Raw genomic sequence first — 15,066 nt, forward strand, 5'->3', positions numbered from 1 at the left:
GATGCTGCCTGGCCTGCTGTGTTCCTCCAGCTCCACACTGTGTTATCTCTGACTCCAGCATCTGCAGTTCTTGCTATCCCCAAAAAGGGTGAGCATATTTGCAAGAGAAAACCAAGTTAAGTGGGTGAGGGTGAAGGGAAGAAATGAATTAACTTAAAATGTTTGGAATAAAAATGACATGACACTTCCTTTAGCTGACCAAGACTGAAGGAACAGAATGTGACAATGTGTTGACTTCAGTCAGTTTACCCAGCACTGTTTCATGCATTTGGGCCACTTTTAACGTATTTAAGCAAAGCAGCAAATTTAATGACTGCTTAACGCCCAGTGTTCCTCTTAAATACTGCCCAGCATCTGGTGGGTGTTAAGATATTGCTGTCTGAAGCTTGCCTTTGAATGGCCAGCCTTGTTGAGAGGTACCTTGCTGGGATTTTGTTCACTGCAAGTTGTGAATACCTGATATTGATGCTGAATAACGTCCTTTTCAGTAGTACTGACATTCCCTTGTTTTGAGTGCAAGTTTCACTGTGCAAGTGGCATTAAACAAGTTCGTATTTGGTGCTTAAACACGAGCCAAGCTTGCCAGTTGCATTTCCTTTCTGTTCCTATTCAATTGTCTGTTTATTATTTCTGATGTATCAATCAGTCCAGCTTTGTTTCTAATGTATCATCTTGAAACATCCTTTAAAATTAAATGGAAAAAATGTTTGGAGCAGTGCTACCATTAAAATCCAATATATGCAGTGTGAAAGGATTTTTTTCAGCTCTAACTGTAAAACATGTGTTTATTTCTTTTTGAAGTAAGCTTTCAGGTGGGGAAAGAAATTTGGTTAAATATGTTTCAGATCTTTCACATTGTATTGTTCATTTTCAGCAGCAACCAAAGTACTGAATCAATTGACAATATAACTATACTTAGACTCAGCAAGCTTCACACATCCGTATACTGATAATATGCTTAATTTAAAACACTAATAAGTAATTACCTTAACTGGTAGATGTATACAATCCCCAGTCATATAGACGCATTAAAGTTGCTGTATGTCAATTTAACCTTGCGTTTAAAACCCCCATACTTTAAAATCGGCTGCAATGTTCCTAGAATTTAAAGCATAGATCGAGTTTTAAATGTTTATTTTTAAATTTCTCTATTGTGTTTTTAAAAAGAAACTGTTTCTACCAATTGTGGATTTGTACAAAATAATTTTACAATATTTCTGGGCTTTTTAATTTGTGATGAATTTCATCCATTTTGTACACAAATTGTCTGAAGCTACTGTATTGGTATCTAATTTTAAAATGATCCTTAAACAACTAAATCGTATTGTTGTGTTGCATTTTAATGGAAATCGATTGTCTGAAAAATGGTGTTCAATCACAGAACCTGTTTTGCTCCAAGAACAGAATTGAATATTTAATGTGTAGTTAATTAAACTTAGTTAATTTCAAATCAGTTTGGAAGATTTCTCTGCAGGAGCAAGCATATGCCTCTCAAAATGGGCTGGTCATGAATTTGAAACTCTTTGGTGGCTTGGCACTGTACTGTCTGCCTTTTGCTGTCCTGGAGTGAGCTCTCTGTCTCTGGCTGCCAGCTGAGGCACCTCCATCTTTAGCTGAGCAGCAATCACCCCAGCTTCACTGCATTGTAACTGTGGATCCTAGAGCAGTATTGACTGGCTTTGTGAAACATCCCACTCACTAAGCTATTGCATATGGTGCCAGTGGCTTAAGTAATGTGTTGAAATAAATCAAGAAACTAATTAATCCTAAGATGTTTTAAAAAAATTGCAAACAATGAATGTATTAGCACCAATGTTCTTTTTTAAAAAAAGCTATTTTAAAAAAGTTAATTCAGTAGAGCTAAAACTTATAATTTGTAGTTAATTTTGAAGGATTTGATAAAGCTATAAAGACCCTGCCCCGTAAAAATTGGATCTTCTATTAACTAGGCTTAGATCTATAAAATAAAAATTAGCATTCCATGCAATATTTTATTAAGGTAGTTATAACTTTAGTGTGGAGGGTGTATTCACTTTCCTTCAGTGTGAGGTGAGTAAATGCAATGGTGACTAAAATAGCACAGTTGCAAAACTGTTTCCTGACTTGGATTTATTCTTGTTTTCTCCCCTCATCAAATCCTCAATACTGAGCAGCTAAAAGGCAACTTCTTCGACATGCTGTCTGAGCATCACCTGGACAGTCAGTTACGTTGGAGCAAAGTGAAGGAGAAATTTGAAAGTGACTCGCGTTACAAAGCTGTGGATAGCTCTGGGCTAAGGGAGGATTTCTTTAAGCAGTATATGGAGAAGCTAGCTAAGGTAAGAGTTGTGCATTAAAGAGTGCAAAGCATGGTTCTTCATCGACTTCAGTGGGTCAATGCCAAGTGTAATTCTGAGTCTCACAGGTCTTGGTAAACTCAGTAGCTATCAGTAAAAGGTGTTACTTATCCTCCTCATGTGGTCTGACAGCATTGAGGCTTCCTGCTCATGTCAGTGATTGCTGACATTGAATAAAATGCAGGGGTGTAGATATGGACAGGGATTTGATTGCATCACTCTCCATGGTCCAAAGCCACCAACACGCTCAGGTGAATGGTTTGCTTGGTAGTGCACAATTTGACTTACTGAAAAGAGAGAGATGTTGTTGAAGACTCTTGCCTTGTATTCATCAGAACAAGCGCAAGAATGCCACATTTCAGTCACAACTGTTTATACAAAAGGTAGAAAGGGTGCTGATTGGTTGACAAGTTAACTCTTGTTGAGGCATTCCCATGGAGAAAGCAATGGGTGTACATGCTCCTGAACTGGAATGGATGTAATTTCTACCAGTATAAGTGAGTCACATTACAAACTCAACTAATCATCTTAAATTGGTAGTTCATTTAGATATTAGCACAGTTCGGATTTTTTTTAGCAAATGTTGCCAATCACAGAATCAGGTGTAACAAAAGGCATTTGCTTTGAGTTCTACAAGCACAGAGGGCTGGTTGTGTACATCTACTCTGCCTATAATGAAAAGCTATGGAACAAGCTGTTCGATTTTATCAGCCAATCGTTCGGATGGACAGCCTGCGTATCTGGTGTCACATTGGCATTGTAATTCATGCACAATATTAATCAGTTGTGTGGTGGGCAGAATGTCTTTTTGGACTGACCTCAAAACACAAAATAAACATCAGTTGTTAGATGTGATCCTGTGATTGGGTAAGCACTTATTGAACAATCTTGAGTGCACTAATAGCTGTACTAACAACCAATTTAAGACTCCCAGCTGAGCTCCAAGTAGGGCTTATTTATGCTTGCGAGATGTAGCATGCATTCACATTTAAGGGCCTGTTCTTTGTAACCAAAAGAAATATGTCCAAGTCTCCCACCTTTTAGGAATTAAAAGCCTTGAGTCTACAATTCTCCCATTTTGTCTCCATTGCAAAACCTTGGTCAAACAGAGTCAACTTTCCAACCAATGAACACCCTTTTATTCCTGTAGTATAAATTGCTTTATTTGAAATTTGGCATTCTTGCATTTTTCCTGATGGATACAAGACAATGAACTTCAACAGCATGTCTCTCTTTGCAGCAATACTTGCATGTGAGGAATGATCATTGGAATGAAATGTTGGAGAGCAACAGGTAGGAGCCTGTGCATTGTGAGCCAGTGAAGATCAATTGCCTGCAGAAGAGATGAAAAGGAAATTGTTTTAAAGTTATTTTTAATGTCATAATTGTATTGTTCTTCAGTTACTTACCTTTTATTGGCATCTACAGTATCAATGCCAGTGAATGATTTGGATTATTCTGGAAGCTACTTCCATTGCCATCTTTGGGTGACTGGGTTTTCACTGAGTTGACAGAGAATTAGCAGCTACCTGAGCGATAGGGATGAAGGGTTCCAGTAACAGATTGGAGTACTTGCATCAGGTGTTCCTATATGCAAACCTGTTAATAGTTACTTATTCCAGATTGTGTGGCATAATCAGCAGCTTCACAGCATGATTCAGACTTTCACATCCTGTACCTGTCAAAACCAGCAGGAAGGCAAGGAAAATACAGTGATGGGCAATGAAGAAAGAATTATGTTCGTGTTTATCTCTTGATTATCTTGACTGCTGTCAAGAGTCTTTTTGCAGCCTTGTTCTTTGTGAATTTTAATGCCTGGTTTGAATGGAAAGACTGGATCATCTTTGTGCGGGTGTATTGGTGTATTAGCTATGTTACTTGTCTAATAATCCTGAGAATGTGAATTCAAATACCACTCCAGCAACTTGAGAGTTTGATTTATTATTTTTAAATCTAGATTTTTTTTGAAAAATCTGGTGTCTGTAGAAGTGACAATTAAGTTGGCAGATTCTTGTACATTTGTTCCTCGAATGTGTTTGTATGAGTCAAATATAATGCCAGTCCCACATGGTGAAGTTGACTGTTAGCCCCCTGTGAAATGATTTGGCAAGTTCACTCGTTCTCATCAAAAATGCTGCAAAGAATTCCGTTTGAGGAGGAGGCCCATTAACACCGCAAGGTAACTGACAACAACCATTAAATTTTGGCCTTGCCAGCTGCACCTGCATTTTTTTAAAGACTGGTAAAAGCAGTTGTCAGGATTTCTGTAAAGTATAATTGTGTATACTTAGGTCATTTTCATGCCATGTTGACATCAACTGACCAGTAGTACGATGACTGAATTCATTCTTCCAAATGTCAGTTGTATTTTTTTTATCAGTTGGTGCTAGTGATGCAGAGCAATTTGCAGAGATAACTTATTATTCATGAAGGGTATTGTATGGCAGTAAAGCACGTTTGTTACAGTGTGAGATTTCCTATAGCTTTTTGTCACCACAATGATATTTTAGGTTTGGTTTTAGCATTGTCTTAGCTTGCCTACTTCTTTTGTCCTGCTTAGATGTGCAATTCACAATGGTCACTTAACATGCTTAATAAAAAGCAACAATGTGCATTTTTAGGAACCATTCTAATTTAAAATGCAATGCTTTGTCTAAAATCACCATTTAAACTCCACTATCTTGTTCCTCCTTGATAGCACATAGACTCTGATAAGGAGAAGGAACTGGAGCGCCAAGCACGAATAGAAGCAAGTTTACGAGAGAGGGAGAGAGAGGTTCAGAAAGCTCGTTCAGAGCAGACCAAGGAAATTGATCGGGAACGAGAACAGCACAAGAGAGAGGAAGCTATCCAGAATTTCAAAGCTTTACTGTCTGATATGGTAATAAGTCTGTGTATGCAAATAGATTTGCTCAAAAGCCAGTGTACAATCCTGGTTGTATCTGTTTACATGTAGAATTTATTGACTTGTTGTGAAATAGTACCAAACAATAACATATTTTCCTGGTTACCTACTATTACTTTGGGTGAGCTAATTTTGGTACTTAGCTGAAATTGGGTAACTTTTCTTAATCATAATTTATTATCAAGCAACAATTATGATTGTAGGGCAGTTTGTCCCTCCTGAGTGAAGGATTTGCAGCTAAAATGTAATTCACTCGGCTCTATTGGAGTTTTCATTTGCTTTGAATTGATTTTAGAGCAAACTTTTTATTAACTGGCACCTATGGGACCAGGAGTGTGCTGGCTGATGAAATATTCCATTTGATCAAGCGGTCCACATAATTAATGTAAAAACGCACCAAGTAATAGAAACATAGTGCAGTGGTATACACATCAATGTTGTACTTTATTTACAGCATAACTCACTTAAATAATAATGCAACTTTGCCTTAAATAAAACTTATCAGCAGAGAGCCTTCTCACATCCTTAGTTGACTACTCGGGCATCGCAGAAATCACAATAATGCAGTAAAATTCCAGAATTTGAGATATGTAATTTTTGCTAGATTATTAAGAGTGCTGGTTCAATGTGGTGCCGGTTAAAACTAAGTTTGCTGTATTTCCTAACATAGCAGCTTAAATCTGGTAAGTTTATTTTACTTTTTTACTTTTTTTTGGGAGTGTATGTCATACCCATTGCATCAAACACTGTAAAGCAAAGTTATTTTTGGGGAGTGAGGCAAGGGTCATTTGGTCCAACATGTCTCTGCCTCTGTTTACAGATGAATGCTATCTGTCAAATTTCCTGGCTTGACCCTCAATCACATTTCTCTCCAGAAACTCATTTTCCCTTTCACTTTGATACAACATGCTTTCGAATGTCGTTTGGTGGGAAAGTTCAGCTTTCCCTTGCTGGCGAGTGATTCTCTATAACTGTAATATCATCATAAACTTGAATTAAATCAGCTCAAATGTCTTTACGTTACTCCTTGCCTTAATTTGAGTTTTTTATTGAGAAAAAGAATATTTGCATTATGCATACACCGCTGTTTCTCCCTTTTTCACAAAAGAATGTGATTCTTCATGCTTCTTTGTGTTCTACAGGTCCGTTCTTCCGATGTGACATGGTCAGATACTCGGAGGACCCTTCGCAAAGACCACCGCTGGGAGTCTGCTTCATTACTGGAACGAGAAGAGAAGGAGAAATTATTTAGTGAGCACATAGAAGCGCTTACAAAGAAGAAGAGGGAGCATTTTAGACAGCTTCTGGATGAAACCTCAGCGGTGTGTATGAATAGTTCGTTATTAATATCCTCCTTTCTGAATCTTCATGTATCTTGATTCTGCATGGAAACATGAATTGTGTGCAAAGATTGCAGTGGAACTGCTTGTAAGAAGTTCCTTCTGTATAGAGTAATAATACGAACACGTACATTCATGTGCTTTAAATATCAAGAAATACTACTTGTATGTTTCTCTTCATAATAATTGAAGTTATGCAGTGCTATATTGTGAAAATATAAACATCTCTTTTATGTTGAATTAGTTGACTTATGCAGGCAAATGTCAATAACTTCTAAAGTAGTTGTGGAGGACTTTTCAGGTGTAAGTAATTAAACCAGAAAATAAGGAATAAGATTGAGGTGAACAACAGTTTTTGCACAATTACTGTCACTTGCGAGGCCAGCACTTATTGCTATATCAGTTTGCCCTTGAGAAAGTAGTTATGAACCATTCACAGACTTAACTCAGTAGCAACATATTTCTAAGTCATGATGATGTTCCCATGCACCTTCTGCCCTTGTTCTTCCAGGTAGCAGAGATTGTGGGTTTGGAACGTGCTCTTGAAGGAACCTTGCAGCACTGCCGCAGTGCGTTTTCTACATGCTACACTGTGTAGCCAGATTATGCTCGGATAGAAGCTGTTCAAGTTTGTAGTGGATTGTGTAGCAATCAGGCAGGTTGCTTTGCCAAGAATGGTTCAAACTTCTTGAATGATACTGGAAATACACTCATTTAGGAACATGTTATCACATTCCAGACATGCAGATCATGAAAGGACATTGCCGGAGTCCCCTACCACAGAGTAGCTGCTTCCGAGCTGCTCATGTACTCATAGTATTTACCTAGCTCATTTATTTCATGTAGCTGGTGATTGTTTTAAGTTCCCTATTTGTTAGTCATATTTCTTTTTGTTTTTAAATGTAGATTACTCTTACCTCTACATGGAAGGAAGTGAAAAAGGTCATCAAAGAGGATCCTCGCTGCATCAAGTTCTCGTCTAGTGATAGGGTAATGGCCATATCTGCTAATGATGCAAAGTTTTCAGTCATTCACCTCAGTCCAGCCCTTCACTTGTTTATTGTTTTTCAGAAAAAGCAGAGAGAGTTCGAAGAATACATTCGAGATAAATACATCACAGCCAAAGCTGACTTTAGGACACTGTTGAAGGAGACCAAATTTATTACTTACAGGTGAGTAATGCCTGCTGTCACTGAGGACTACAGTAAACTGCTGCTTTCAATATTTGCCTTAATGGCTTTCATTGCCAGCAAAATCTGGTGTACTTTAGAGTGTCCAAGTGTTTTTGACTTGAGTAAAAGGAGACATGTTTGGCTTGTTATTCAGGAAGCTGCAGTTGCTGTCATAATCGATCTCCAGTATTGTGTGTGTTATTTTGCCACCCTTGTTTCAAGTTGTCTCCCACCATTTGGTACGTTCACCACCAAAACATTCTCATCCAGTTGTATCACATAAATCAGGTAAAGTATTCAGGGTGCTTGTTCAATTTGCTAAAGGATGCCTGTTCTCATTTTGTGCTACTTATTAGCACAGGTGCACAAGTCTAGGGGAAGGAAAGTGCATATAACTAGAGCTGAATCAAGAGGCAAAACTTCTTGAAACGTGAAGCTGCATCTGCACTTCAGCTGGGTAACATGCATATTCAGTTATAAAAGTATGATGGATTAGTAGACAGTCACAGAAGTATGATTGTTCATATTGAGTCCTGTGAATGAAAAGAATTTTTTAAATAAGCTTTAATGGCTGCAAGAAAACTTGTTCAAGTAGATCAGCTATTGGCTGAATGGCATTTTGGACTTAATTGTCATTCTTTCTTTAATGGAATGTTTGTTTCCTAAAGCAGTCAATGAAAATGCCCACTGTGATCAGCTTGGCTGAGTTGGGTCAGAGGGCCTGTTTCCGTGCTCTATGACTATCAATCTGCGCATGCACAGTTGTATCCATTGTGCATCATGTCCTTAGTGCAGCTTTTGATGTACGTGGTACACTCATAGGTCAGGGAATAAACCTTTTCAAATGTTTTGAGTAAATGAGCAAATGTCAAATTGTGTAATCTCAAACAGCTGAAGAGGGGGAGGTTGGACCAGGGGCAGCCGAATGGTTACCTGTCTAGCCAGAAAAGTTGCATATTAAATGTTAGGTTGCATTATATTACATCCTGCAATGTTGAATGTTTCTTATGTTCAAAGTTTAAAATATATCAGTTTCTCATCAGCCTTAATTAGTGAGTTGTGTACAGAGCATTGAGGCACAGGAGGTAGGGTGGAGATATTTAATGAGAGTATAAGTTATCAAAAGAACTAATTAAGAGTAGCACTAATGAGTGGCCTGTGAACTGACAGTAGAGGGGACAGACATTGAGCTGGAGGTGGTCCTGTAAGGTAGGTTAAAAATATCCACAGCCCGGCTCACCACCAACTTCTCAGGACCACTGGGGATGGGCTGTAAATGTTGGCCTAGCCAGTGATGATCACATCCTGTGAATGAATAAATAAAAAAGCAGCTAATTTTGTTGTGCTAATCTAGGAAACCTTTGATGTCTGTTATTTTCTGAGGGAGATGGTGGGAAAGTATGGAATTTTTCAAGTGAACCATATTCCTTTTGCTGAATAGATTTCTGAAGAGCTTGTATTATCTGACATAAGTAAATTTGTGCTGGGTTTTATTACTCTCTCCAAGGTCAAAAAAACTACTGCACGAGTCAGATCAACATCTAAAAGACATTGAAAGGATCCTTCAGAATGACAAACGGTACTTGGTGTTGGAGTGTGTGCCTGAGGAGAGACGCAAGCTCATTATGGCCTACATTGATGATCTTGATCGGCGAGGCCCTCCCCCACCTCCCACAGCATCAGAACCAACCAGACGCTCTGCCAAATAACACCACAAGGTCCTCCTGAGCATGAGCAGGCTGCCCATCAACTGAGACTTGTGCATGAGCCATCTGCCAGACATCAACGTGTGTGCAGTATTAATGTGTCTGCTTTGTCCAGTTTTGTATATAGTATGGACACATTTGTACCAGCTTGTCGTCATGTTGAAGTGGAAGCTTTGACTCATCATTCAGTTGTGTAAAATAAAAGTTTTAAAAAAAAAAAAAGCTGACGTAGTATGTGTAGCATGGTCATTGTCCAAACAAATGGCTGTGCCACAGCAACACTGTAAAAACTAGCATTTAGTTACCAGTAATTTTCCAAGTCAGTCACTGATCTCAGAAGGGGTTTTGTTTGTAACGTTTAAGCTTTTACTTGCGTTTAAATGTAAGTTTCCAAAGTGACTTTATTAACTAAGGTGTTGGAAATGTTGCCTAGTTGAAATGTTTACTGCAATAAACCATCTTTTTTTTCTAAAATGTTTAGAATGCAGTTTTTTGTGCTGCTTTTAAGTTGTTTTAAGCAAAAATACTTGAATGATTGCAGTTCTGTCTTCCAGTTTCTAAAGAAAGTGTGTGCAATTTATCGGATGTTAGCTAACTATTTCTATCTCCAGCTACCCCAGAGCCCAGGTCTTGGGAGAAAATGCATTCTATCACTTGTTAAAACAGCTGAGATGCTCCTGATTGTACCTTGAGATTGGAGATATAGATCTTTGGCTCAAATACCCACTGGTTGTCGTAACTGCAGTTACCTGCAATTTTAAGGGCCTAAATTTCTGTTGTAACTGAAATAATAGTTGGAACATCTTTAGAAAAACTCCAGGATTAAATACTAAATTGAAAGCAGAGTACTGCAGATGCTGGAGATTTTTAAAAAAAGATATTTCTGAAGAAACAGCATCTGTGAAAAGAGGAACAGTCAATGATTTTGAATCTAATTTGACTCTTCTAAGCATTTCAGCCTTATTGGTTTGACATCAAATTTTATCTCAGACCATGAACTCTATCCTCCTTTATTTTATTTTCCTTTCACGCAGTGTGTGTGTAGCTTGTTTTCATGATTTAGCTTTCAATTACAGCTAACTTTTATTCGGCTATTAGCACTTACTGTGGATCAGTACTTTGTTTCTTCACTGTAACCATCTCCCTCATTTCTTCAATCTTTCCTTGACTTTGTCTATTCCTTTCCCAACCTCCAAACTTTGTCAATGACATGTACCCATCACATTTCCACCTCTCTTCAGTTCCAAAGAAGTAATATTGGACTTGAAATTTTAACTGTTTCTCTCTCTGCAGTTGTTCTCGGACTGAGGATCAGGCCTTCAACACATCATGCTTTAGCTGTCTTAATTGCTGGTGTATTTAACGTGAAGACTGGTAAAGGTACTTTGTCATGTTCACTGTCCTGTTTAAACTACCTTGACTGGTTTTTTAAACATAGAATCTAGGAGCAAGTATAGGCCATTTGGCCCTTCAAGCCTGTTCCACTTTGCAATGTGGTCCTGGCTGATCCTTTATCTAAATGGCACTGTCATGTTTTCTTCCCTGCCCCTTGATGCATTTAAAATCTAAAAGTGTGTCTATCTCTTTTCATTAATATATTCAGTGACTTGGTTTCCACAGCCTTGTATATCCCTTTTACTGAGGGAGACTAAAACTGTAAGCAATACTCCAGGTGTGGTCTTTCCAAGGCCCCGTGTAACAACAGTGAGACATTGTTACTTCTGAACATTCATCCTCTTACAGCGAAGGCCAATATACCATTTGTCTTTCTAATTGCTTGCTGCACCTTCCCAAATCTACTTTCATTGAATCATACAATACTAAAGAGGCCCTTCAGCCCATTGAGTCTGTACTATCAAAACTGAAGTTTTCCAGCACTAGGTCCATGGTCTTGTCTTTGTAAACACATTTCCCAATATGTCACAACTTAAATAATACTCTTCCTTTGAATTTTGTACTGAAGGTTGAACCTTAGCATTTGCCCCAATGTACTGCACCTTACCCACTCAAATTGTCTAAATCATTTTGAAGACTCCTTATATTCTCCTCACAATTCTTAATTCTACCCAGTTTTGTGTGGTCAGATAATATATGCTTAGAAGCATCACTGATTTTTCATTATTTTTATTCTTTTACCAATTTTTGTTTGGAGCTGAAGATGATTTGTGGATTCTATGAAACAGCTTGTGATAAAAGGAAAAGAACAGAACAAATAGCATTTGTTTGCTTGTGAAGCAAGACCTGGAGGCTAATTGAAGGCTGAGTCTTGATCAAAAGCGAACCTACAGAAACACCCAGGAAGAGTATTGTGTTTAAACAGAAAGCAGAGGTTGGCTATTAATGGGCTCAGCACCTGAGAATTGGCTCCGGCAAGTCTGGAAGAGACCCTCTGTCCAAGCAGATGGCAGATCTTCACTGTTATTGAGGCCTGATTGGTCGCAGGGTGAGGTGGGCAGTGTGAATGGGACATTCAGTCTATCATGGTGGAACCAGAACTGAACTCTTTAAATTATTTTCCTTGGAAGTGAACTTAGCTGCTGACAAAACAGCAGGAAGATTTGAAAGCTCTCTGTCTAATCTGCCACACTACCTTTTGGAAGCCTGGAGAGTAGAAAGCTGAGTGCGAAGTGCCTTTACTTGAGTGAACTGAGAAGCTGACTCCAATCAGCTGTTCCAAAAAAAAAACAACCAGGAGTCCACATCTGTGCCTGAGAAACAATGCTTTGTGAAAACCCATTTAAGTAATGGGCCAGTTTTGTTCTTTTATTTATCCCTTAACTGTGCTTGTTTGTGGGAATGGGGTCTGAAAACAAATGTTTCTGGTTTAAAGCATAGACATTAGCAGTTTACCTTGTTTAGGTTTTTCTTAGTAAAGTTATTTTGAATTTAATAAATAGTTACATCGTTTTGTTTGAAATACAAAACTGGTGTCTGGACGTAATTATTCACAAAATCTGGGATTGGTTATTCCAGAGTCCGATTAGTAACTACTGCGGGTCTTTGTATTCACATCACAGTAAAAGTGAACCAGAAGTAGAAAGGCTGATTTGGTTCGGTTGTCTGTCTCGTAACAATATTATGAATGCTTGAGGCCCAAGCGCTGATCTTTGCAGTACCCCACTAGCCAATGCCTGCCCCTTAAAGACCCATTTATTCCCTATCTATTGACCAATTCTTGCTCCTTCAATGTATCACAACCTGACTCATGTCATTTAACTTTGCCCACTAACCTCTTATGACAGACCGTATCAAAAGCCTTCTGAAAATCCAAATATACCACACCAACTGGTTCTTGCTCATCTATTCTACTAGTTACATCCTCAAACAACTCCAGTAGATTTTCTAAATACTATTTGACTTTATAAACCAAACCGGCTTTGCCTAGTCCCTTTAAAGGCATTTCAAGTCTTTGATAATAGACACTGATATTGGGCTAACTGGTTTGAAATGAATCTATTTCATGGTTTCCCCAAAAGGGACATGGTAAATGGTACTTAAATGTTGTATTATTGTACATTTTCAATTTGGTTTATTTGAGAGTAGTTTAGCCAGCAAACCATTGAGGTGACTTCACACTATTCAAAATTCACCTAAATGGGGTGAAAGAGGCTTTGGATGGCTTCCATTTGTGGAAGTACTGCTCCGAATATTGAAAATTTCAAGCCCACTTTGGCCACTGATCAGGCCCAGAGACAAAGCAATATTCTGAATTGGGGGAAAACTGGTCCCAAATTTACCATTCTATCCTCGACCTTGTGGACGTTACCGTGTTTCCGTTTTGTGTTTTTTTTTAGTTAATCTTAACTGGGAATATATATCTGTTTAAATAAAACAAAGCACTGTGGGTGCTGGAAATCCAAAACAAAAACAAATGTTGCTGAGAAACTCAACAGCATCTGGAGAGCGACAGTGTTAACATTTTGAGTCAGGTGACCCTTCCCTCAGAACGGATAGTCACTGGACTCGAAATGTTAAGTCTGCTTTGTCTCCATTGATGCTGCCGAGTTTCTCCAGTACTTTGTGATAAACTGCATACTGCCAACATATAGACATATTCAACAAAAACGAAGAGCTGCTGTGATAATTCAAGTTATCTGAGTGAACGTTGAGAGATTGTCTACTTACCGCAATTTTGAAATACATACATGCTCTGGGCTAAATCTATTCCGAAATAATTATTCAGAAAATGCATTTTTCGAAGATTGTACTTGGATCGCTGATTAAACTTGAGAATTCTTGTGAGCGGTTAATCGATATAAATCGAAGATTTTGCTTTACGCCTCTTTTGGGAAAAGCAATCCGTTTCTCCCTTCAACACAGTTTAATTGCGCATTTGGACGTTGTAAAGCGGTGCCGCTAAAATTAGTTTTGTAAAAGGCCGTCAAAAGGTAACACTTCATTTCCAAAAACGAAACAAAAAACTGTGGATGCTGAAACAAAAACAGAAATTCCAGGGGAATACTTAGCATATCTGGCAGCAGATGTACAGAGGCGCTGCTAAACCGGCTGAGCTTCTCCAGCAGTTTGCCTTAATTTCTACGCTCATTTCTGAGCTATTAAAAGAAAAACTTGCCTCTTTCGATTCTCTGACGGGATACTCTTGCCTTTAGTTCTATTATCTGTCTACGAAATTGCACTCGCTCAAGTCATATAAAACATGCCCAGGAGCAAAATCGTAAGGTCTGCGATCGGGGAATATCCCCCAAATACTTTAGCGCAAATCTGTGTTGTGGAGACACTTACCTGTACGTGTGCGATCGTTTTCGTTGCAAATAAGAACAAAAAAGATTTTGAAATCGAGGAGGTAGTATAACGGTAGTTCTGTAAACCTATTTATTATGTAACAAGTTTCAACAAATAGTATGTTTACATTTCAGGACCGCGGACACCAAGCCAAAACAGTTACAATTAAAACAGCTTCATTTTCGGCAACATCGAAACTCAACAAATTGTCGACGATGTTATAATCCGGACAGAAACTGTTTTTATACAAACAAAGAGTTGATCTCAATACATACAATGACCTTTACTGAACAGTTGCAGCTTCACCATATCCAATTAAAATGACCAAAATACAAAAGGACGTTTCATACGAGGTGAGAAATTCCAGACACTGAAATAGAAACCTGTATCCACACTGAGCAGGTTTAAGATTAAAAAAAACAGGCGCATTGCTAAAAGCAACAGTACATTCAGAAGTAATTCACTGATGCTGGTGAGGACCCATCGCGGTCAGCACGATCACTTTTACCCGTTGTTGCAAAATATGTTTTGCACAAATTCTACAGAAAATAAAACACTGAACGACAACAAGCCTGACCAGGTGAAGTTAATTTTCACAACAAAATCCAATTCATTTCCACAGCACCGAATGTCCAACATCCCGCACTTCTGATACACTCGGAACAGGAATAGGCCAATCAGCCCATCTAGACTCCCGCCGCTTAACTGGACCTTTGATGAACTGGAGCCAATTGATTCGGAGACATTTCAGAATGCAAACAGTTCGCGGGGATGGGACGCCGGTAATCCCAACATTTCTTGCTGGATCGAGATCGGGACAGAGATGCGCCGCCGCGCAAACACGGTTAAAATAGATTCATCCAG

The 15,066-nt window shown here is 38.5% G+C and overlaps 1 protein-coding gene across 1 annotated transcript in view; it reads left to right on the forward strand.

The window, feature by feature from the left end:
* LOC109927920 (transcription elongation regulator 1) overlaps nt 1-9,933 on the forward strand; it is a 33,592-nt gene extending 23,659 nt beyond the window's left edge. Inside the window, exons 9-14 of the mRNA XM_048603937.1 lie at nt 2,154-2,318; nt 5,035-5,217; nt 6,384-6,563; nt 7,488-7,571; nt 7,653-7,753; nt 9,261-9,933. Of these exons, the coding sequence (XP_048459894.1) occupies nt 2,154-2,318; nt 5,035-5,217; nt 6,384-6,563; nt 7,488-7,571; nt 7,653-7,753; nt 9,261-9,462 (915 nt within the window). The 3' untranslated portion in view covers nt 9,463-9,933. The remainder of the gene's footprint in view (nt 1-2,153; nt 2,319-5,034; nt 5,218-6,383; nt 6,564-7,487; nt 7,572-7,652; nt 7,754-9,260) is intronic.
* The last annotated feature ends 5,133 nt before the right edge of the window (nt 9,934-15,066 follow it).

Source organism: Rhincodon typus, chromosome 12, assembly GCF_021869965.1.
Source record: "Rhincodon typus isolate 14 chromosome 12, sRhiTyp1.1, whole genome shotgun sequence".
Taxonomy (NCBI): Eukaryota; Metazoa; Chordata; class Chondrichthyes; order Orectolobiformes; family Rhincodontidae; genus Rhincodon; species Rhincodon typus.